We start from the raw sequence: 25,578 nt of genomic DNA, 5'->3' as shown, positions 1-25,578 counted from the left end.
TATCACTGAGGCATGAGGGATAAAAACATAAATCGTATTTAGACGTTGGAGTTACTATCTTGAAGCTAACCTCCAGTATAAGTTATTCATAAGAAAAATCTCCAAAATATCAGTGTATTTATTACCAGACATTAACCAAGTACCACTGTGACTAAATGCAGCATCATAACAGCACTACAGTGATTGTAACCTAAGTCGACTTGTTAATAAATAAATAGATCTTCAGACTGCACATTCGATACAGTAAAAGCGCATCATTGGCTACACCTAGATCAACACCTGTCACCTATCAAGCAACAACGCAGGCATCATTTGAAAACACTGACTGAGGCCATGCAAGATGTACGAGTGTGTTGGTGCGTATGTGTCTAAGTATGACCCTCCTTAAGTCATCAAAGGCTTTTTGTGGGTGCCGTGAGGATCCACCATGAGCACAAAGAGGCAGGAACTGGCTTCCATTACAATTATTACTTTCCTACCTCCAAAAAGGGTCAGCTGGTCCTTAATCAGCATGGAAAGTGGAAAGCGGCAGAATAGAAAGTGAAAAAGGAAGTGAGGCGAGTGCATCCATTTGTGGTAATAAAAGGGAATTCCTGAAATAGTGTCGGCTATGAATATTTAGCAGGCCTAAAGCCGAAAGCTGCTCTGGCTGGGAGGAATAGATACAGATATTGATTTTTTTGTTATACAAACATAGTTATCAAAGCAAAGACAATTCTGTTAAAGCATCCAAAAGCTGCCTGCTCATTGTTGTTGGCATGGGATTAAAACGCACTCTTCACAAACAAAAAGATGCAACTCTGAGAAGCACCAAAGCATTCAGTTTGTGATGTAATCAGCATTTCTCTATAACGCACTGCGCTGACAAAGCTACGGCCGGTGAATGGGGCTTTTAACTTTTTTTTTTCTTTTCTCATGCTCACATTGAACATTTAAATAAAGAACTTTCACTCTCATCTTCATACCTTCATTCCCATCTCACCATCATCCACTCTTTACTTTCTTCTGACCTCATTCCTGCTTCTTTTCTTTTGTAGATTATTTGTGTTATTTAATCAGTCTCTACTTTACCTACAGTATATGGCCATGAGGTTTCTCTAACTAGTTTATATTCTTGATGTGCAGTTCTAACTTTCAACCTCCATCCAATACCTCTTTCATCTTTGTGTTTTTTTTTTTTCAAACTCAGTAAAGGCATTGGGGTTATGTTTTTTTTTTTTCTAAGACCACCTGCAGCAGTCTAAGGGTTTGTGAATTTCAAGCCAATTTAAGACGAGGAATAAGGGATCAGGCTCTATAATGAGGATGCTCTTCTCACAGAGGGAGGACAGGATAGCGTGCACTGACTAAAGGAAAGGCTAACAGAATGGTTACCATGCAAATGTCACCTGTCTGTACAGAGGATAATGGGTCGGCCGAGGCACAAAATCTCTGCTCAGTTTCCATGATGCAGTTTATTCAGGCTAATTCTCTGTAGAAAATGTCATTTTTAAAGTTTGCTTTAATGTTGATCTGCACAATGGAGGAAAGAGAAAACGAAAACAAGCTTATCTAGACCAGCAATTTCATTGTTCATTCATACACAAGGGGTGGGCCAAAATATCAATATGGCAATATGTTGAGAGAGGTTAGACAATATTTGAATCAAAAAAGAAAAATATAGTGCCTTAAACAGATTTTTTCTGCAATTTGACCCATTGCGTCACTACTTCCTGACTCCTCATGGTGGCGAAATGATTGAGGGTAATGTGAGCAGACGTTAATTAGCCGAAGAAGTTGACAGACAATAAAAGAAGAAGTCGGCAGGATCCTTTCTGGACAAAGAAGTTAAGAGATGAAGGATGTTAAGAGGTGAAAGTGGCGCCAATGAGCAGTGAATAAACATGAATCCTGAACATTACCTTTTAAGGGGAATTTCGCACTCTTCAGCTAATCACACATGATGTACCATCATGATATATGGATATAATCATAAAAGCTTTGGCCATTCTACATTTCAATGTACAACTGATTGAGAGAATGAACAATGATTGCATCTATATCCTAGGCCACATGTGTATTTTGTACCCTATGCATGTATTTTCAGAGGTAATAATTGTCCAGTGAACCATCTTGCTCAAAATTCACCCATGTATAACATAAGAATTGTTGCATAGGCAGTTGTTACCTCATTGTGCTGATTCCTTCAAGTCTGGGGATGCACTCTGGCAGTCAAGGCTCACCTACATGCCCACCCTCTTCATTATTCCTCTAAATAAGTGTCAGTCGTAGGAGTTCTGGAGAGTTCTTTATCTTATGGGTGAAAGCTGGCGAACTGATGGTTATGTCTACACAATCACACTAATTCCACAAAAGTAACTACACAGTTGTTAATGTCTACTCTTTTTCTCCTTTATTGGGTTGGCAGCAGCAACAACAAAACCATAGCCTTTGACAATATTTCAAAATAAAAAAATATATGCTGTTTAATTTTACACACTCTGCCTCCTACTCAAAAACATCAGAAGCCTAGGATATCTAACGCAAAAAGGTTTTCCAAACCTTTGTCTGAATTTGTCAGATGTCTGACGTTCAAATAGAAACAGATACACACACTTTTAATACAGTATACCCATATACAGTATATTCTGTCAGGTTTAAACATAACTTAATAAATAAATACATATCATGTAATCTATTTTTTTTTCTTTACAAAAAGTCAAGATAAATGCACTTGAAAATAGAACAACGTATTTCATCAATTTTGTTTTTCTACCACTTCAGATTGGTCTGCGTAATACAGTCACATATAAACAATCTATTTTTTAAATATTCATTTTGTGGAATCTGCCGAGTTTCGAAACCTTAAGACTAGACACGCATTTTACATAACTGCCAACAAAACAACCCAACCAAAAAATGATTATTTGTTCAATGTCTGACAACATAATGAAATCTCCACATATCAACTTTATCCATGTTGAAACAACTGAGCTACTCACTCTCAGGATGTACCAGAATTTGATTTATCTTGTCTTATATGTTGTTGTTGTGTTTTTCACATTTTGAAGTTAATAAAGCACTATTTCAGATTAATTTCTTCTACTATCCCACTGCACTATGCTCGATACAAGCACAAAAACCACAAGCTATCAAAATAATGAAAAAAAACAACCTTTTTAAGTACATCATTTGACACGACCTTGTTGTCATTCCCTACATTTTTTCAGTATATGCAAGGTCAAATGGCTACCAAAAAGAAATGTACAGGACTTAGAAATCTGCAGAGTCCTCTTATTTTACAGATATGTTGTCGACTGAGACAGTATGACATTTACCCATTTGAAGGCAGAATCTGAGTGACTGTGAAGAATTAATGACGTGGCCCTCTCTCAGCTCATTTTGAAATACCAAAGAACTGATCATACAGACATGGAACTCTAAATACAATGACAATGTACCTTCAGATGTGTACTCAGTCACAATGTATTATGTCATGTATGTTCATGTGGCTTGAAAATCTTTTTTCTTTTTCTTTTTTTTTTTTAAATGCAGCATGTCCATTTTATTATAATTACTGTACTTCTCAAAATGTCTTTTTTAGTTTCCTATTAAAAAAAACATCTTTAGGCACGTTCACAGAACAATCTGTAATACATAAAAGCTGCACAAAGCAACACTAAATAAACTTAGAATCAACAACCTTTAAGCAGCTCAACACCTCAGCATGTATTTCATTGGTTTGGTTACCTTTGAGTCTGACCCAGAGAAACCGATGAGAAGCCAATGCCAGAATACACAGTATAAACCATGGGCAGCCACTTTGAGGACATGATCATTTTAAGAGGACTAAAGGCTACCTAATGGGAGACTGCAGAACCAAAGACAGAAGTGGCTGTGAATGTTCATGTGAACAGCCTCAGCCTCAGAGAGAAGGACATTTCTGTTGGTGATTTTACCACTCCTTGGAATTAAAAAGATATTGTAAACATACATTCATGGTGATGGCATGAAAGAACCTGGAATATAATGCTCTTACCTCAGTTTCTGCTGGATGTCTGGATGTGTAAGTATGCAACTGGCTTGCCCACATACACCTTATGCACAAGGAGCTAAACGCTTATTATATAACAGGATGTCTGCCCCTTGTTGTCACAAATCACTTCATGCAGCTTTAAAATGAGGAATGACCTACACAGACAACGCTTTGGGAATGCAGATACGATTTCAAGGGGCTGAGTTTGCTGTCACTTGGTTTCTAGCAAGGACAAACACACTCGACAAGTACACACTTAAACATGAGCGAACAGCAAAATCAGTATAAGTCATTGGCTACAGCACGATGCTGTGTTCATGTGAAATGAATTTTCATCGGACACTAATCCAATGATCGAGGGGATGTACAAGGTAAACTGACTGGAATTAATACACTACGATTTAGCAGCAAATAGTGAGAATCACAACCACAGGCATTGGTTGGTTGCTTAAACTACACACATCATTGGCAGTTTGTATATCAAAAGCTCCCGTCTGGGAAACAGTCAGAAGATTTTAACCAAGATGGAATGTATGCTGTAAATAAAAACCTATGACAATTAAGCAGGAATTGTTAAGTATCCATCTCAATCAAGAAACCTGTGAACACTGCTGTATTCATTCATAAAAGTATTTAGAAGTCCAGAAGACACAGGCCTGTGGTTTACGGGCAGCAACTAATCTTGTTCTTTAGTAACACAATTGGCAAAGCTGAAATATATTTGAAGTCTCATGGATTGTCAAGGATTAAATAAACTACTTCAACCTTTACTAAAGCTCAGCTTGTTATTTCAGATCAGTTCAAATCTAACCTCACAGTTAGCACCAGAACGATCAGACTACATCTATCCAAGCTCTTGTTCATCTATACTTGGATAGAAATCCATTCATATTTTTAACAATAACTTTGTCCATGAGGCAAAGTACCAAACACCTAGCTACATGCTCATGCCTTTACTGCCAGTGTTATAACATTTCTTTCATGACAAAGTTTGTGAGTGGGATTAAACCAATGGAAGGAAGTGTGTAAAAAAAGAAGTCTTCTATAGGTGAAATGTTCTAACAAAGTACTTGGTTGGCATTATACATTATAAAGAAATTGGTCATGTGAAAATGACATTTTGCTATTTTTTTGTTTGAAAAAAATGTGTCTATTAATGTACACAGGTGGATGGGATTTAATATTTATGTTGTTATTGTAGATGGCTGTCATGAGTAATCAAGCAGAATACTAACCCCACAGGTCTATTCAAAAGCACAAGGGGGGTAAAACCTCTGTGTCCTCAGAAGTTATCTGCCAAGAGCTTCAATTTACTGCCCTTAATATAGAGGCCTTGATGTAAACTAAACACACCCTTCTGAATTCTGTTTAAAAAAAAAAGTGCTTTTAGTCTGGGTTTACCGGTCATTGTTGACCAATCATAAGTAGCTGATAGTTCAACTGGTAAACAGTGATAGCAGCATTTCTTTTTAGTTGACTTTTGTTTGGGAGATATTTGGGCTTTAACACTGTTTTGATTAGTTCTACAGTCATTATTCAGATCTGTGTTGAAGTTGTGCCAGATTGGGGTTTATTGGATAGAGATTGCACTGTGACATTATGTACCATGTTTTGTGGAAGGTTTATTCAAACAACTTTACTCCCTTTTCCAAAAACTGCCAGCTTGGCTTTAAATCAATCTCATTCCAAAGAAGAAGAAAAAACAAGCATTTTTTACATGTCTCTCAGCATGTGTTCACCTGTTCAAGGTAAGCTTTAGATTTAAGACATCATAGTCTCGCAGAAATAAAGCTCACTTTCCTCGACAAAACAGTCAGGGCCATAAAGCCATCTGTTAGTTATCAGCAGCATAGTAACTGTCGAAAGTGTATCTGTGTTTACACAGTTTCATTTCCATGGTTTTCTTTGAATAAGGCTTTGAGAAAATTAAGTGAATAGTATCTTGACACTGCTATTGACAGTCATAGAAAACACAAAAACATCAAACTTGATCTGTTTTAAATGTACAACCACTGACAAATCTTAACAAGCATGAAACCGTGTGGTCAAACTTGTTGTAAGAGGATTTTCTTTTGTTTCTCACAATGTCTAAACTGGCTGACGGCATACAGTGAAATGTAAAGGCCATGGGGAGACTGCTTTCTAAATTATCCACAGTTTAGTCACTTACCATAGAAGATAAGCCATTACAGATTGCCTAGCCCATTTAATCTCTCTTTGAAGACACTGCTTCCACCTCCTTGAAAAGCTTTCAATGCAGTAAACCATGGTTTATTGTGACCGAGGCAATGTCACTGGTGTCAGTTGACAGGCTTACACAACAGACATTATTTTCTGTTTGGTTAAACCTTCCCAATTAAATTGACTTCAGACTAGCGATAAGGTGTTGAATGGTAAGTTTCCCACACACTGATTTTAGGAGAATCCTGACGCTGTAAAAATGATCCTTTCAGATGGAGCATGAGTTTGCCCTCTTCCTTGGTTTAGGCTCCCCAAAGTCTCTGTCGTCAGCTGCACAGTGGCTGAAAGAGCAAATTGTCTGTGAGAGCCTACGCATGCCGAGACGGAACACACTATTAGACAGGCTGTAGATAACACAGTTGCAGAAGCTGTTGCTGATGGCAAGCCAGGTGGTGATGAAGGAGAGGGCAGGGCTATTCATCACATGGGAGCTCTCTAGCAGGAAGTAGATTATGTAGGGCAGCCAAAGCATATAGAAAACACTGGTGATGCGGAATAGCACCATCGCATATCGTCGATCTGGTCCATGTCCTCCATGATGCCCACCACCACCCCCCTCACCAGCCTCCATCTCCTGACTTGGAAAGCGTGCCCGCCGTTCGCTAATGTCTCTGTTATGCTGCTGGCAAATGCGAAAGATGTGGTAATAGGTAAAACAAACTACAAGCGCAGCAGGTGCGTACAGCAAACACACAACAAAACCTGTAAAAAGGGCAGAGGTGGGCCAAGAGTGAGCGCACCATTCAAAAATGTCCCCGTGATAGCCTGGCTTACCCCAACCAAAAAAGCAGGGCAAGAAAACAACACTAGAGTAGACCCAGATGAGGGTGATGCAGCCTCGTAGCCGGCATGGCGTCACCAGCTGGTTGTACGATAGGGGTTTAGTTATGGCCAGGTAACGATCCACACTGATGCAAGCCAAGCAGGCCATTGAAACGCTCTTGAGAACAGAGATGATGTAGCTGAAAACCTGGCATGTGATTGGCTCTTGGACTCCTGCTGGGTAGTGGAGCAGAGACAGGGTGGGAACCAGGCAGCTAAGACCCACCAGCAAGTCAGCATAGGCCATGGTCTGGATGAAGTAGCTGGTTGTGTAGTGGTGTAGTAGCGGGGCACAGTGGAAAACAAAGATCACCGTCAGGTTCCCGGCGATGATGAGCACTGTCAGCAGCACAATGACAGCAGTCTCCAGGACACAAGCCTCCAGGCCTTCATTCAGCCCCCAGCCCAAAGGGCAGGAGTGATTGGAGGACATCCCAGGAAAGAAGTCTACATGGCTGCTGTTGGCAGTGAGCACTGGGTCTGTTGTCAGTTCAGACTGGTTCATTGTTCTAGGTACTGTCCAGGTGGGTCAGGTTTGTGTTGTGTCACCCATAAGGCAGCTGGTCTGAAACTGGAGAACCACCTACCCCCTGCCCACTCTTCACCAGTTGTCTGCAGCCTCCAATAGCTAATGGAGCTAAATACTCTATCACACTCAATCTCTCTTTCACCTTACGCTCACATAGCTGGGTCTCAATCAAATGAACACTGAGGGGACGGAAATCAATACAGCCTCTGGGATGGTAGGACAACCTGTTTAGCTCTCCTCTTCCAATCACTCATGGCTAGTGAAAGTAGTAGGTGAGTAACACTCAGGGCAGGGGGAAAAAAGGGCTGTATTCCTTCAGTAGAGTAGAAGACCCCTTTGTGTTCTGGGCAGAATCTATACAGAAGGTGAGCTTCAATGCTGCTTTGCGTGCCAGTCTCTCGCCTCATCTTCTGATTCTAATGAGGGTTGCCTCCAGGAGGCTGAGGGCATTAACTGTCCTAACAAAGGCAGAGAACACATTAGATAGAAAACGTGACACAATGCGAAGAGGTTAAAGCCTGACGCAAAGCACTCGGGTCCTCATAGGAAACAAAGAAATGTATCTATAAATCGGATTATTTTAAGTGCAGTGTAGTATCAAAAAAAAAAAAAAAAAACTGTAAAAAGGGGCAAACATTTCTAGGGGAGACAAAAAAGTTTCTTATTGTTTTTTCTTTGGACCAAAATAACATCCATGTCAGCTCATTAACGGACAATTCAATGCAAAGCTTTATTGTGCCATGGATTTCGGTGTTTACTATGTTACTGCAGGCTTCCTTTATTTTGGTGGTCCTCTGGTCAGTGTCCGGAGCCCCTGAATGCCCAGCTATTGTCTGAATCAAAACACAGACACAGGCTAGAATAACACCGGGATCTCCGCAGGAGATAATGTCACAGCTCTCTCAGCACACATGGCGCTGGGGGCAAATTTGTTTCAAAGGCAACCCTCGGCAGTATTGAGGTAAAAAATAAAATAAAATAAAACCAAGCGCGTCAAAATGTCTGGATGAGTGCTGCCATTAAAACTATTCAAAATGTCTAAATCCAAATGTGCAAACTTGCCTCTCAGTGTTCCGGACTGCAAGTTGCGAAAAGACAAACAAATGTAAAGGTCCGGCAGCTGATGAACGTGTTGAATGTCATGCAGGCAGGTGGAAGGACTCTCCTTGAGCAATGAGAGGCCAGCTGAATTACTCAGCGCTCCACTCACTTTGACTCCTTAGCAATCCTGTGGGAGATGCTTGTAGAGATGGGTGCTGGGATCAATCCACAATACACTTATTCATCCAATAAACTTGTTACTTGACGTTACATTCTGAAGCATTTGCAAGTGAGGCAAAACAGCATCTCTTCATGTGCACAATGTAACCATAGATTCTCTAACTTGATTCAGTCCACTGAATATGCACTTTGTTTTGTTACTTGGGGTATGGGGTCCTTCAACTCTTCTCGCAATATTCCTGGCTCATAAACAACACACTGGCAGCACGACAAAAAGGGGAATCCACTCCGGCAGCACAAAGAGCAGAACAAGTCCAAGTCGGAGTCCCAGTTCTGATCACTGTCCTCTGCAAACGTCCCCCATTAAATTCCTTTGAACAGGTCTACCCACATTTTCAATAAATAAATCCTTAGATGCTCGGTTTAAAAAAGAGCTGTAGGCAAGGTATCTATCAAAAGCAGCAAATAAAAAGCAAGACAAAAAAAGATGACGGTGCTGATGGAAATGACTTAAAACTGCTGCTAGGGAAGCAAGGGGACGAAGAGTCCCTCAGCCCTGGTGCAGTGAGAAGGAGAGATGCTGTGACTGGCTTACACTTCTCTCCCTCCCTCTCCACACGATCACTCTAGCTTGCACACTCAACCTCTCTCTCTTTCCACACACACACACATACAAGCACACACACAAACCCTCCCCATTTTCTCGCTCCCTATCCCTCAGCCTCTCGCTCATTGTCCCGCCTCCTTCCATCCCAGCTGCACCTGAGGCTCCCTGCCACATTATTCTGTCCCTCACACCAGCTTTTTCCGAGAGGTAAATTTGGATACATTTCCTATTTACATATTACTTATCTCTCACAGTCTGTTTTCTATTAACTAAAGCCCTGTGCTTTCTCTCCTCCTATTTTTCCTCTCAGCAAGTCCCACCTCGTCCTCTCAATGTTGTTCTCCTTTTCTCTTTTCTTTTTTTTAATATGTCTAATCACTCATACAACAAAAAACAAACAACCAAAAAATCTACATGTTACTTGATCTACTTTAAGGGAAAAAGAAAAAAATACTGCCCGTTAGTGTACTTGATCATCCGTCTGAGCTTTTATTCAAAAGTATGCATAAATTGGTAATGTATAAAATGTGAATAATCCAATTTTGGCTGTCTAGTCTCGGTTAATCTTGAACTTTTATTTTATTCCTAATTCAAAAGGCAGTTAAGCACAGATATACCTTCCCCTTAGTTACAGTTGCCCAGCATCTCGACCAGTTGGAGTGTCCTCTGGCAGGCAGACGATAAAGAGGATCAAGTAACCGCAAATTGGCTGAGCAGGAGAGCGAATGGAAAAAAATACTGTTGTGTGTTGTCGCTTTGGAAGAAGACTCTTAAAAAAAATTATTTTATTTTCATCTTCAAATTATAAGATCCTAATGGAGGCGATGAGCTGTAGCAGGCTACAAAGACGATGATAGACGGCACAAGAGGAAATACCCTGCACATATATCCTCTTCCTGGCAGACTGGGTGGCTTTGATTATTTGAAGAAAAAAAAAATATGTAAAAGGAAACAAATATGACAAAGGTGAACCAATAACCCAGTACTTGCTTTACACCATTTGGACTTTAAAAAAAAAAAAATGGTCTCAAATGATACCAAGTCTAAAAAGACGCTCAAAAGATATTTATAGCTGCAATTTAAAGAGGAACTACTATCCCCCAGATTTTCAAACAGTCCCATGTAGTCTATTTGTAATATCAGTGCTGTGCTTTGGTCAAAATATAACATGAATCAAGCACCAGAAAAGGTTTGTGACCCTACATAAACCAGCTCTCTCAGAACACTCGGTTTTGGTGTGTGTGTCTCTTTAACTTAAACGAGCCCGCCCTGAGCTTCCCATAAGACATCGCTCTTTCATGAGCAAGAATAAAAAATGGTGGACCTGTCCTAAAATATTGCGCTACTCTGGGGGTGGCGTCCATGGTTTGAGATGGCAGGGGAAGGTAGGGGACAATGAATGCTCAGTGTTAAAAAGGCTGTAACATAATACCGTTTGTGAGCTTACAGAAATATGAATGAATATTCCTTTCAAGTTTAATATTAATAAAGCTTTTTTTTTATACAGTAAGATATTTCACATACAGAACACCTGCCACTGAAAAAGACCGCCCTTATAATTCCCAGACACAAATCAATGCCTGCTTCATTTTCATTAAAAAATAAATTGAATTGTGGGGAAACACAGACAGGACATAAAATGAGAGAAAAACTGAGAACAGACAGAGTGAAGACTAAACAAGTGTAGACGATACAGTTCAGATAATACAGTAGAAAGAGCCAGCACAGGAGATCTCTGAGCAGCACCGCTCTTTCCCTTTTGAGGTGGACACTGATGAAAAACACGACCAGAAGGCCACCGTTAATAATTCATTCAGCTCCAAAACAAAGCCAGCGGGGCCACTTGGAAAAAAGGTGGAGGCTGATTCACCTTTCACTGCTTCACAGGATCCCACCCTCCTCTTCCCCTGAGCTCCAACCAAACCAGGGAGTGTACATCTACATGAGGTGTGAAGCAGATTTTCATCAGCAACTTAGAGTACAGTGGGAAGGCAGGTAGGTGATGCAACATGTTGCATGTTCAAGGACATTTCAACAGGACAAGAGGAGCAGGCAATTAAATGGATAATGTTTAATATTTAACATGTTGACCAAATGCTGAATCATATATAATTACAAAAATACAAACCCCATGTTTTATCTGTGATTCAAACAAGTCAACACTGGTGACCATCTGCAGAAAGGATATTGTAGAATTTGGTCATACAAAGCTTGTAGTGCCCAGTTAATAGGTAATATTGTTGGTCCACTTCAGTTGACATTAAAATGGCTTGTCCACATAAAACCAGGATTTCTTACTGTTGTTTGGGATTTTCATTGTTAAGGAATTTGAGATCATGTGTCTGTCGAGTAAAAAGCGGCTTCTTTTGTAGCTCTGGTAACTGACAGCCATGTCGTCCCAGAGTCAGGGGGGTTGGGATATGGAGAAATGCAGTGTGTGGTTAGTGGGGCAGATTAGAGCCAGTTCACTGATTGGATACAAACATTCAGTGGACACCATCACTCGATCGACCAGGGGTCACGTTAAAAGTGTATTTTATATCTTTGACACACATTTTTGAACAACGTTGGAAAAGCCTGCAAGCTGTACATTATTATGGAAGATTAGAAACAATTATTAAAACAAAGACTCTGTGATGTCAGCCATTTGTTGGCAGGAGGCTGATCAGCAGCAGCCGCCATGCTGGAAATGCTGTCTCAGCCTGACTTTCAGTCAACCTAACGACAGGCTTAGAGTCAAGAGTTCGATGAACTGTTAAATCACGAACCTCTTGACGAACCTGTCCATCATGTCAGCTACGGCCTAACAACAGAAAACACGTTGTTTTCAAAATGTGTGCCAGTGATGACAATAACTAATCAGACTAACTTGCTTTTTTTTTATGTACCAGGATGTAAACATGTTGATTTTTGCCGTAAGAACTTCTTTTTTGTCTGTTGTGCGTTTGTGACTCCCTGTGTTCACAAAGACGATGCAGATACAAACACGATGGGAAAGGAGAATTGTAAAATAAAAAGAGAGATGCTAGCTCACAGCGTGTAGAAACCAAAGTACATTGTATTTCACATTTATGTTGAACAACATCAACAGGATGAATATCACTACCACACGCTCCTCCAGGACACTGTCAGTATGTATACAGCGTGCACGGGCATGCCTATAGGCGCATGGTAAGAAGGAGCTAAAGGTCAATGACCGGCCGCCTCCTGAGATCACCATCGATCATCTTCATTTAGCCTCACTCCATATGAAGGTGAAGACCTGTCTGACTGCTCAGGTTCAGACATTTATATTCATTATTCTGTAGTTTCTATTGTCCTTGCACTATGTAGGTCAGGTTATAATGTACGTCTCCTCTGTCATCTGTAAAGGCTGGATGTTAGAACGAGCCCTTGTACCTCGATTTGAAATCCAAAAAAGGCAAGCATTTGTCGGATAAATGACACTGTGAAAATGCAGGTCTTGGCAGCATTTTGCAGTGCATTTGTAAAATTGCTTGATCATGCAAAGCCCTGCTCTAGTGGCCTGTTTTCCACTATTATGTGTCTCCAGTGTATGTTTAGAGCCGTGCAGTGAAGAGGTGTTCATTAAACAAGGGTCTTTTCTTCTATTCCACATTAGAGTATTTATAGGACTTTTCTTTCATTGCAAAAAAAAAAATACTTCTTTGACTCTTGTTGATAAATCCTTTCCAAAATTAACTCAACACCAAAACTATATTGTTAAGAAAAAAAAATGGTATTTAAATTTTATCTTTCAAGGTTGGTGTTTATTAATTGTATATACAACTGTTGTTAAACTATTTTGCAGTTTGGAATCAATCTACTGCATGCATTATTTACCAAGTAAGAAGATACAAGCTGGTTCGTCTGCAGAGGAATAATCAGAGCACACATCTCGGGGTGACATTACAGTCAATATGAGGGCAGAGACATGCAAATGTTATGACTGAGAGGACACTGTTGGCCGGATCTGTTTAATCCAAGCTGTCATATCGGTGTCAGAGTAGCTACAAGGTTAAGCTAATACATAAATGGTAGGAAAATGTATTTTGTTTTTAGCAAAAAGAAATCAAGCATAAACAAATATGAACTGAATTATTCCCTCAGAATTGTTGCCTTGTAGAAAAACCCATCCACACAGCAAACTCATATGAAATAAAGAGATTTCTTTTTAAGCTCTGATTTTGTAATCCTTTACAGATATTGGTTTTCCTGAAGCTGTGGGAGAAGGGCAGTGCTTCCTTAAGTGGACTGTTGTTTGATTTTTCTTGGTGTGGATATGTGAATGGGAGCTGAAGGGCAGCATTATGGAGACACACACAGAGCTGAGATGGGAGGGGCGCTGTGAATAGACCTATATTGTAAGGGTTGGCCATGCAGTGCAGCTGGTCCCTAAAGATACTATGAAGCAGGATGGGGAGAGCAGGGAGTTTTTCGTGTGTGTGCGTGTGCGTGTGTGTGTGTGTGTGTGTGTGCGAGTGCCTGTGTGTGTGTCATTTGCTTTTGTGTGTCTTTGTGTCGTTGGATAAGTGACTGACAGGACATTAGAACCTCAAGGGGATTTTTTTTTCACCCATGAATGATAGGAAAGCTTTAACTGGTGGCAGAGTGCCCCACTAAGCTGCAGAAATGATGCCTATGTATGTGCATAATGTGTGTCTGCATGCATGCATGCAGTATTTTCAGCTATACGTAAAAACATTGTGTCTCTAAAATGTAAAGTGTTTGAAGAAAAATAGTAAAGACAGTTGTTTTTCACATTGATCTGGATGTTTTTCAGCAGCAGCAGCTGGTTTGAAAGGACGTCTGAGGTCCTCGAGGTCTGCAACATCGGCATCACCAAAGTCAAAGTTATTCATAATATCAATGTTTTTTGCCCGTTTAACTGTATTTTACAATGCTGCATCATCTCACAGATAGTAGAGATGCTAAGGGTGCTAAAGCCCCTCCTAAAATCAGGCCCTATTAAAAGCATCAGCTTTAAAAAACAATCTTATGTTAACACCGGTTTCTGGGAAATGAACATGCAAGTGTGATCGCTCCTTCTCGGCTATTCCCTGTAGTAGTGGGTAACTTGCTTATTATGCTTCTTGCAGGTGAAACATCTCATTGCAGGTTAAAGCTTTTCATGGTTGGGCACAAATGGGTGTTTCGAAGAGGTTGACAACATAATCAAATTAAAGACCTCCAATCATGCTGTCAGACACACGTCTTTCCAAAATTAACCGCACTCCATTTAATCTCTTTACTGAACGGTATATCACTGTTTTATTTAATGCATGTTTTTGACACAACGAGGGAGAAAAGCTGTCCGTCTGGTCTGCACTGCGAGCCATCGATGATTTTGTGCAGCGGGTCCGCACCGTGGATGGAAGACAGAGCTCATACGGAAGGGCGAGAGTGAGGGACGTGCTATTGTGCACAGAGGTGGAGGGACGAGAACCAAATACTTCAATTGATCCTCTGTTCTTAGGTGAGCAGTTAAACAGAAAAGTGTGAGAAAAACACAGCAGACTCCACTTTTTGTGACCAGACGAGTGCTGTCCTCAAACCTCCATCGTAAGTTAAGTGCAGGTATAGCCTCTGTCTGCACGTCCGCTTGTCACTGCTTTGCTTATTATGAACAATAAACCCAGTCACGTACGAACTTACGATTTTCTGTCAATTAAAGAGTAAACCACGTTCAACCGGTTTATACATGATTGTAAAAAATCTAATTGATAAATAAAATATGAATCTGGGCAGAACACTCGTACAACATCTTCATATAGAACGAATTCCCCGAGCACCTTGAACTGAACCTGACTACAAGCCAGCAAGACATCAGTGAAAACAAGATACCGTAGGCAAGAAGCAAAGGAGACACAACATCCCACTGCGTTGAAACAAATGTTAAGACTGCTTACTTTGCCTAGCTTTTGTATCAAAGAGGATTTTCTGGCACTTCACCAACGAGCACGAAGAGTGAAAGGCCTGAAGAAGTCAAAAAGCTCCAGCAACACTTGTAGTATAAGGATCAACTTCATTAGCAAATTAGACCGATGCGTTTCGGCTTGTGGCCTTCATCTGGGTTGCCAGCCTTCCACTCGCCATGCACCCTGCTAGTTAATCAAGTACAGATATGCAATTTTTATAATTTCTCAATTTGTGTGTCCACTTGAAAGATTTGAGATTTTAAAGTCTCCTCTTCGTGGTTTGACTTGATGCTATAACAGTATTTTTCAAACCTTGCAACTCTAAACCTTTGGATGCCTCCACAAATATTAAACTACAAATTTACCGTAAATTCCGGACTATAAGCCGCTACTTTTTTCTCACACTTCGAGCACTGCGGCTTCTACTCCGGTGCGGCTAATGCATGGATTTTTTATGGGGGACAATGAGCTTCTGCCGCAAAAACATTTGACTTCGTCACGTCGGATCTTAATATCAGTCATTTTGCGCTTCATGCACGCACCCTCATGATGGAAAACACACGGAGAAATACATATGATGCAGCTTTCAAGTTAAAGGCGATCGACCTGGCTGTCAAAGAAGCTAACAGAGCTGCTGCACGTTAAGATGACACTGACAGCGACAACAGAGACTGAGGAAGTGAGTAATGAAGTCATTCTGAGGCAGTGAATGGATGGACTTTTTCTTGTGAAATATATTACGGTCATCTTTTTCATCAGCCGTGTTACAGACACCGTCGGCTAGGCTTCGTATTGTAACAGTTCATGTTGTAAAGTCAGTAGTTGATAATGTGTTCATAATTCCGATTATGTGGAGAGTCAGTGAATGCACCAGCGAGAACGTGTTGAGTGGCTGTATGAGAGAACGCTGGGGGAGAGAGTTGGATTGTTACGGCAAGTTACGTGTGTTGCTCTCTGCTGTAAACGGCGTGGTCACGGCCGACAGTGATCGGGTTATTAAAAGTTATTATTTGAACGCTCTCGTCGTCCTTTAACGTCCGTACGGACGCTACAGTATTTGCGGATGTTACCGGTAGCCTACGTCTGTGTAAATAGCTCTTGTTATAGCGTGGACACCTGCGGCTTATAATCAAGTGCGGCTTATATATGTACAAATACATTTATTTACTTATTTTTAGCCGGTGCGGCTTATATCCAGGTGCGCTCAATAGTACGGAATTTACGGTAAATTAATTCTGTAAAACAAGCCATAACTATTGCACTAATTACCTAAACTAAAGCCCACTATTGGCTTACCAAATCAAAACTACAGAGGGGCCATTGTAACTGATCTTGTGTGTAAATTAAATATAACAATTTGTACAGTATAAATCATATATTTAGACAACAAAAGCATGCTTCACTTTTTTTTTTAAAGTCCCTATCATACTGTACACTCTCACTTTAAACCTAAAACACCTCTCCAAACAGTGGAGCAGTCTCTCTTTTATCTGTCATTTGAAATGCATGTATACACAGAAGGCTAAAACAAACAGCAGGTGAACTCATTCATCTGAATTCACAATTGACTGGCTTCATATTCATGTTCCAATTATTCAAATATCATCCACTTAATGAACTGAGGCGGAAGCTAAGATGCAAAGGAGTCACAAAATCGTCATGGAGACAACATCCATAGGCCCTAGTAGTTACCATGGCAGCCTATCTTATGTACATGGTACTCCATATATCAGTATGCTGGTTATCAGGCGTGGGTGTACTTTTATTCTAGACTGACTGCGTAGCTGATGCCACCTTTGATTATCCTCAGTCGGTAAATGTCATTGCTGAACTGTCCGTGGAGCTTCATATGGATTTATATTAAGCACCTTCTGATTTGCTCTCGGATTATACTACATGCTTTGTAATGCTGGTTCTAGTGGTGAGTGAGGAATCCATCAAACAGTAAGGAAAGGTAAAACGCAGGGTTGCGACGTTAACCATCACAATATGAGAATTTAAAATAAACCAAGAGTTTGAATAGATCACAGTCAAGAAAATATATTTAATCTAAATAGTTCATGCTTTTTACTAAGCACAGTTTACACTTTGGATGGAGCCCGGGGTTACATGGTCATGCTTTCACACCATTCTGATGCAGACAGATAAAGAGCGTTTATCAGCAACCTTGTAAGTTCATTTGTGCCTCCTAAGTTGTTGAAAAGAAATGTTTTGCCTGTATTTTAAAAAGAGTTGAAGCATGTTAAAAAGACAGGTGTGTTGTGCAACACTTGAAGAATAGCTGATAGACAAGTAACTAGCTTATTCATGTTTATCCTACCTCATCATTACGTTATCTGAATGCTATCACAAGTCACTATTATTTCTCCTGCAGGCCGAGTCGTGAGTTATAGAAAATAGAATTTGTTCACCAAACTATCACTCACACGAGGATCACAATGTCTGCTCCAAGTTAGGGAATGTGCAAGTTACCAACACGATGAAGTGAAGGAGTTTGGAAACAGCGAGTGTGTATACACCCACACACTCAAAAACAGTGATGGCACCAAGTATGACAGGGTTGAATTTAAAGAAGGAGAAACAGAATCACAGTTGATAACAACAGGAAGGCCTTTTTGATTTCCACTTAAAATCCCTGAAGAACACATGTTTTCCTTCTGCATCAGAAACCATAAGCCATAACTTCACAGTATTTCAAATAGTGCTCAAAAACAACAAAAATCAGAACGCATATACAGTATGCAACACCGAGTCATTAAGCTGAAGGAGAAATGGATCCAATACTGTACAAAAGGCTTGAAAGGAAGAAGTTAAAATAAAATAATCGATTTTCTTGAAAGATGTAAAGTTCCATATTTGTAAAAAGCTCTCAACCGTGTGCCAGTGTGTGTGCGTGTTTATAACACAGTTGCTGTACCTGCAGAGAAATGCTGACTGCCTTTAAAACACAGTGAGACTGGCCTTTGGAAAGGTAGGCCTAGAAATAGCTGTAGGAGCTTTCTGTATGAGCTGTGGGTTCAAGTGTGGCAGCCACTTTGAGTTTTTTTGACTCTAGGGAATGGAAAAGGTTGTTCAAATGTCACAAGCACCCCCCACCCCCAACCCCCAACCCCCAAACTAAGACCCCAAACACAGAGCTGCAGCAGCCCAGACAGGAAATATTGGTGAATGTTTCTGATGCCTTAAGGCAATAGTGTGTGTGACAAAGTGTGTAACTGTGACTCTGTGTGTGAAGACTGTAAATGCTAGCAGTATAACACTGAACATGTCACTGGTAATCCATGATATTAAACTAGTCAGCCATGGGCCACAGGCAGCTTAATGTTGGGTGAGGGATTCAAACCAGATGGTTCTAACTATTCCCTCCAAAAAATCTTCATTATTTCTTTCCACGCAAACTGATGTTTGTACAGAAGGAGCTTTAAGTTGATCTTATCTTTAATGTCTAAATCCACTGCGGGTGGGAATGTGTGCTAAAGTAACCAGTCTCTTTGACTACATTTGACTGCTAAAAGAAAGCTGGATGAGATCTCACACCAGAATACACAACTACGTCTGTGCTTAAAAAAAAAAATCGATTTGACAACATATCGTATCATACATAGAAAATGTGCTCCGTGCAAATACATGTATCAATGCAGATGATACGGAATCGATGCGACTGCAGAGCTGTGAGGACAGTTTGGTGCAGTTCACAATTAGACATACTGTAAAATATTTTAATGTATTTCAAGGATGTCTGAGGATCTCAATTGAAGTATATTAAGTTGTGGGATTCTTAATGTGCCATATGCTGTTATTCTCAAAAATAAAAAACAGCTGTTGTAATTATCCAAAATCAATGTATATCACCAAATGTATTATGTCATGGACTCTGTATTATTGAGTTGTTGGAAATACCCAGCCCTAACTAACACATGTACAAGAAAAGATGTGCAATGGACGTAGGACCAACGCTTCGTCCACAGGGGTTGTGTAGATCACCCCAAAGCTTTCAAATACTTAACACGTTGTTTTGATCAATTACTTTCTTTTTTATTGACATATAAATGAAAAACAAATACACTGTTTGATTTTTTTTTTTACATAAACAGACAAGTCTATTTTGGTGATGCAAGTTTTATAATTAGAAAGCACACAAATGCTTTAACGTTCATCAGCTGTGGGTCACTAACGCAACATCTGTCCAGAACCCATGGTGATACACCGCGCTGATTTATGAGGCTGATACCCACTCCATAAGAGCGACAGTCCAATTACTTAAAATTCAATCAGCATTAACGTTGTCACTGAGCCTAGACAACAGACATTAATAAGCTCCACGTCGCCCCCGCTGTTGCTGTCATTTGCCTTTCTTCCCTCTTTCCCTCCCTCCTCCATCTTTCCTCAGTTCCATTCACTCAGCGCAGCTATTAATAGCCCAGCCACCCGCCTATCAATACCATCACTACTCCAGCAAGACAGAGGATGTGGGCATGGTCCAGCCTGTGGGGTGAGAATAAATGAGCTGAAGCATGGAGGCCTGGCTTTATGTAATGAGAATGAGAATGACAAAGAAGGACAGAATAACTTGGCTCATACAAAAGAAGAAAAGCTGGCTCGAAACGATAAAGAAAGGACTTATGAGAGGGAAAATAGAAATTATAACAGAGAAGGTAGGGCAATGTGAAGAGATGGGACACAAAAAAGAAGAACAGTGACAATTGAACAGACAAAGATGGGGAAATAAAAACAGATTGATAGAGACAAGAGAGAGAAATTTACACAGTAGGTCAAAGACAACTGAAGTTATTTGACTCAGGAAAGAAAGAAATCTGCCAAATGTCTTGAAGTCTATACACATTCCTCTTCTTAGATTCGCCCCTCAGTGACTACAGCCTTATATTTATGGATCCACATTCCTCCCTCTCTTCATTTTTCTTCTTTCTTTCCATCCATCCATCCACCCTCTCCTCTCTCTCTCTCTCTCTCTCTCTCTCTCTCTCTCTCTCTCTCTCTCTCTCTCTCCTGGCTTATTGATTGAGCTGGGTAGTTTACCTCGCTGCTGTGCGGCAATGAGAAAGGCTATTCTGTTATCAATAAAAGTGAGGCTCACTGTCTGCTTTGCGTCTTTAAATCACCTCCTCCCGCTGTCTGTGTGCTTCTGTGGGGCTCTGTCACATGTCCTACAATTTCTTTCAAATCTAGAAAAACAAAGAGAGGTTACACACCTGGGCGGCACCTTTGTGAAGGTTAGGTCTACGATGATGGATGACATCAAAAGTAAACGAAGAGCTCCATCGGCTTGAGTTGCCGCTTTACATAAGATTTAAAAATGGATGTTTTACGTTACTGTAATAATGCAACCTACGATGTTACTGACACACTTTCACACAAGACACTGCAGTGAAGCCCAGAACTACATCAGTATAATAAACCTTAATTTATTTTTATTGTTTAAAAAAACAATCTCAAAACACAATGTCAAAAATGTGATTCTTGAAAAAAAGAATCTTCTCCTGCCTCTTTTTAATTGGCGAACATCTTACTCATAGGTGTGCACTTTGCATCTCCAGCGAAATCAAAACTATTTAAAAAGGAGAAGGCATTCAAAAGAACAATACAGAAACAGTCAGTGTGCTGACTGTCTTTGTCCGTCTGCTTCTGTGGGTGATAAAGAGGCATCAGCGTTGACTGTAATTAACAGTTCTTTGTATTCAGTTGTGTTCTACTTGTACCTGCGTCAACCTTGAAAATAACCTTCCTCCTACGACTGCGTGTCGTTTCGTAGAACAGCAAGGAGGATTTCAGTGAGGATCATTTGTAGAGGTGGGAGAAATAAATTGATAGCATAGTACAGAGATATTTTCTGAAGCGATATTATATCACATCCTTTCATAGCAACCAAGTATCGATATTTTAGAGAGAAAAAAAAAATCATGTTCAAGTTGGATTAGACCTGAAATACCAGTGACAGTTCAGATTGGGAGGTGCATGCAGCCCTTTACAGGGTTTGACTTTGATCACAGTGTTGGTCTGTGGGCTTGACTCCCATTGTGTAGAAACCAAAAGTACTGAAGTGAGAAGAATAGACTGAGAAGGTTTTCTTATCTGACAAAACAGTTTGTGATTTAATGTAATTTTATGGACAAAATACACAGAAAAGTTAAATCACAGAGAAGCCAGTAACACGAAACCACTTTAAAGTCAACCGGCAAACTTCCTGTACAAATTGTACCTCTTAAATAGCGATTCCTTAACAGCACTGTAATAAAGCTCCACAATCATTTTTCTATTTGGTGTAATTACGGTGTAATTTTGGAGTACCAGAGTGTGATATTACATTACAGTGCTGCAGCATGAGAGTCACAGCATGTAACCAATGTGAGGAGCTCCACATGTAGACATTATTCTGCTCTCATTACGTTTTAGACTCGAGCCGCTTCACGTCCGATTACATTCTGTTACGTACTCTGTCACATTGACAAAAACAGCGAGGCGTAAAACAGGTGTAAAAGTCACGACTTCAATGGGTGGTGTAAAAAAAATAAAAAAAAGGCTTGATAAAGCACCGCAAGCATTTGTCACAAAATGTCAGCGTTTAGTGAGAGTGCGCTCTGACAAAACAAAGCTCTCAAAAAACAGCTGGAATGACAAAATACAGACAAAGAGTGAGCATGGGGAAGACCTTCACAAACAGTCTCAACACTTCACTTTTACACGAACAAGACCTGCATTGTTACTGATTGTGTGTTATTGGAGTCATTCACAGACATGAATAACAGCTCGTACACAAAAACAAGCACAACTCATGAAGTGAAGCAAAATGATGAATAGGCAACAATCAGCCTGTCGGATCAAAGTTAGATTTCTCTTTAGCCAGTGATAAAAAATAAAATCAAGTGGAAACTAATTCTAAGACTAAAACTAGTCCTAAGATCCTGATACGTTTTTTAAAAGAAGTTTGGAAACTCCAGTTGTGTACACACACACACACACACACACACACACACACACACACACACACAAGCAAACATCCTGGTCATGTTTTATATCATCTGTTGTCTCTCCCTGGTCTAAGTGTGTGTGTATGTGTATTTACCTTGGTGATGAGGATGCGGTATTGCTCAAGCAGGTCGTGGTTGTCGTGGCAACCGGCCAGCAGCTGCCAGACTTCAGCTCTCAGTGGCTCAGGAATTCCGCTGCGAACCAACGAGGGCAAACCCTTTGGACGAGCGGACAGATTTCCATGCCTGATACGAACACACCCAGTTAATGTAGTAATTAGAATCTCACTTCATCAATTTCATCCACTTTAATTATTCATTTGACACACAGCTGGACAGGCTGGAAAATTAACTATTTTTTCATGGCCTTTTCCAAGAAGTGACATCTGTGCAGGGACAGTGAGAGAACCAGACAAGTCAATAAAGTGCAGAGTTAAAAGCCTGTTGCCTAAAAGAAGTGGTGTTGTGCTCAGTTTTGTTTTATTGATATTCACAGTACAACCAGAAACATCTTTTATGGTTCTTCTTCATTTCTTTCACTGCCTCAGGGAGTTTTCATTTATATTTCCAGCACTGATTATATGAGTCAGTAAAGCAGCCGTTGATTGTGTTATTAACTACAATATCTAACCACAGTGCTGCCTAACTCGTTGAATTGTTTTCATGAGTATGGTTTTGAGGACATTATCACTGTCACTACAGTACCAAGGAAAACACTGTAGAAGACATATCCAACGCTGGAAATCTTCTTCATTGGGTAAAACCTCATTATTGTGGATTCATAGAGGACATATATAAAAACTTTACTTCACTTCCTCGTGCTGATACAACAGCCAGAAAATAACATGTAAAGCCAGAAAAAAAAAGTAATTCAGTAAATTATCCCAGTGTTGCAATTAAAACGGTACGTCTCAATGCACAATGATGTTTATCAGCACAAAGAAAGTGTACCTTACCCTGGACTCCTTCAAACTAAAGGTGACAGCTTTATCTGTCAAAGCCCCCTGACTTTGGAAAAAAACTTGCCGAAGGAGAGGAGACAAGCAGACAGAGACACTCTCTTTATTTCTCTCCACAAGACAACAAAGCGTTTACTCAGGGATTGTATTTATCCTAACTCTATTATCCTGTTTACTTTTATTTGGTTGCTTGTATTGTCCGTTGGGGAGCACGTTGATGCATTTTACAAAGTGTCTATTCAAAAAATTATACATGTTTTTTTTTCACTAGTGTTTCAAACCGTCTTAAATGATTACAAATGGAATCGAATGTGTGATCAATCTTAACTGTTTTACTTTCAAGTCTCTCTTTGTGTTGTGGAAGCTCACCATCTGTTGAGGATGACCCCCCAGGACTCGAGGATTTTCTCAGGACAGTCTTTTGAAACGTCTCCCGTCCCACTAGAGATTTCACTGTCACTTTCTAAAGGACACACAAACACACAGAGTTATTAACATTTACAGTTAATAGTACAACATCAGTACAAGTCATTTATACTCCTAATATCTGTCACATTACAATGAATGTGCTGAGAACAGGACAGGCTGTTTGGTCGCTGAAATGTCATATTCACAGATTTTTCAAAAAAATCTGCTGACTTGGTGAGCATCCCCTCTATTTGCCTCCTTTGCCACTTTGAAAACTAAGCTAATATTGAAGCCACGCACTCAAACCGAGCAGTGTCTATGCGTTGCCCACACTCTCCATTATTGCTGTCCTTCAGTGTGGCGGTTTGTTCGGCAGACAGGAGGCAATCAGCACTGCAAACCACTTGTGTTTAGATGCAAAAGCACTAATTGACTGTCTGGCCTGCTCTGCTGTAGGAGGGATGAACTGATCCCCACACAGAGACCACCCACTGAAATAAACACAGTCCTCACAGTGATTCAGGTTGAGATTCACACAGTATGTCCACCAAATATAGTTCATATTGCTGTAAGTGTGGATGAATAGACAGACTGATACTTTATACTTTGCAGGAGTTCATACTGTTACAGGAGCTGAAGACGTTACGTAAAAACCCTACATACATTATAGATGTCCAAAACAAAAACGATATGTACAAGTGTAATTACAGATATGAGCATGTACAACTCCTCTGCACACAGGTGTCTGCCTTGATGTATTCCTCATCAAACAGTGGGATGGCAGCTAAGACAAGAGAAGGACTTCCTGTAAAGTTCAGTCCTGTAAATAACACAGACACAGGTGTAGGTATGTCACATATGGTAAAAGAGACTCAGGATCAGGTCCTTCAAACTGATTACTTTTTTAAAAACGTTCAAAATATATTTCTGTCTTGAGCTGAATGAGTCACACAGAGGTCATTAAGCCTTTGACCCGCAGATCGATCCTCACATTTTGCTGTTGCTGAATACGGAGCTAACTGGACAACTCTTCCAGACTAAATCTCAAGATGTAAATAGTTTGCATCACGCAGTAGAGGTTTGTCTGCCAGAGCGTGAATGTATTGAACCCAATCCACTTCCTTGAAAGGGACAGAAGCACATTACAGTTTAGGCAACGTGTTTTTGTCCTGATAGAGTCGGAAAAACTCCTTTTAGACCATCCGAGTTCACATGGATTCAAAACGACGGTCGATGGTTTGTCTGAAACTGAGTGAAGGCACAAATACAACACTGTTTGAGGTCTCTGGGGCCAAATGTGGTTCATGAACAAACACACTAATGCCACTTGTCCTTGAGGCTGAACATTGATGTTTATTTATCCGGAGGATATGCAGACGTGATTCTTGGTCCAGGTTTGTTTTTCGTTTTTTGCTATCAAGTCTGTGATGGAGGATTCCCTTTTCTTTCATCCACACTTTTCCACAGAAGCAAACACTACAAGACACAGCAATGTTATTGTTCATCCCATGAAGTAGATGACTTTGATTATTCATAAATATAACAATAAATGTGTCTTTAAAGAAAATGAACGCTCACCTGATTGAAATAACGGTATGACATCATGACTACTATAGTATTGCTGTTTTCATTATTTTTTAAAGCCTTGTGTAGAACAACAAGCGACATCAAGTGACATTTATGGTATAAAGCTCTTTAGGCCACTGAGAATGAGTCCGACACACGTTTTTATTCCTTCCAACATGACCGAAACAGCACAGCTCTAAAAAGTGTGACAGACATCATTCTCTCCAACTGAAGGCTCGTCATTCAATAATGACTTGAAACATTTTCCCTTAGAACATGCAGCCACGATGCTGAATGCACTGCTGC

At 40.2% G+C, this 25,578-nt stretch overlaps 2 protein-coding genes across 2 annotated transcripts in view; both read right to left on the bottom strand.

The window, feature by feature from the left end:
• rabgap1l (RAB GTPase activating protein 1-like) overlaps positions 1 to 25,578 on the bottom strand; it is a 97,960-nt gene that overhangs the window by 55,012 nt on the left and 17,370 nt on the right. The window contains exons 12-13 of the mRNA XM_079349785.1: positions 23,668 to 23,761; positions 22,435 to 22,585 (exon numbers count right to left, since the gene is read on the bottom strand). Coding sequence (XP_079205911.1) covers positions 22,435 to 22,585; positions 23,668 to 23,761 — 245 coding nt within the window. The remainder of the gene's footprint in view (positions 1 to 22,434; positions 22,586 to 23,667; positions 23,762 to 25,578) is intronic.
• Positions 5,242 to 9,790, bottom strand: gpr52 (G protein-coupled receptor 52). Its single transcript, XM_079351513.1, has one exon. It carries the CDS (start codon positions 7,581 to 7,583, stop codon positions 6,465 to 6,467), a length of 1,119 nt encoding a protein of 372 aa, XP_079207639.1. The 5' UTR covers positions 7,584 to 9,790; the 3' UTR covers positions 5,242 to 6,464.

The sequence above is a fragment of the Symphodus melops genome (genome assembly GCF_947650265.1).
Source record: "Symphodus melops genome assembly, chromosome: 8".
Lineage (NCBI taxonomy): Eukaryota > Metazoa > Chordata > Actinopteri > Labriformes > Labridae > Symphodus > Symphodus melops.
Note: the sequence above shows the minus strand (reverse complement) of the source record. Positions and strands in the feature narration are given on the sequence as shown.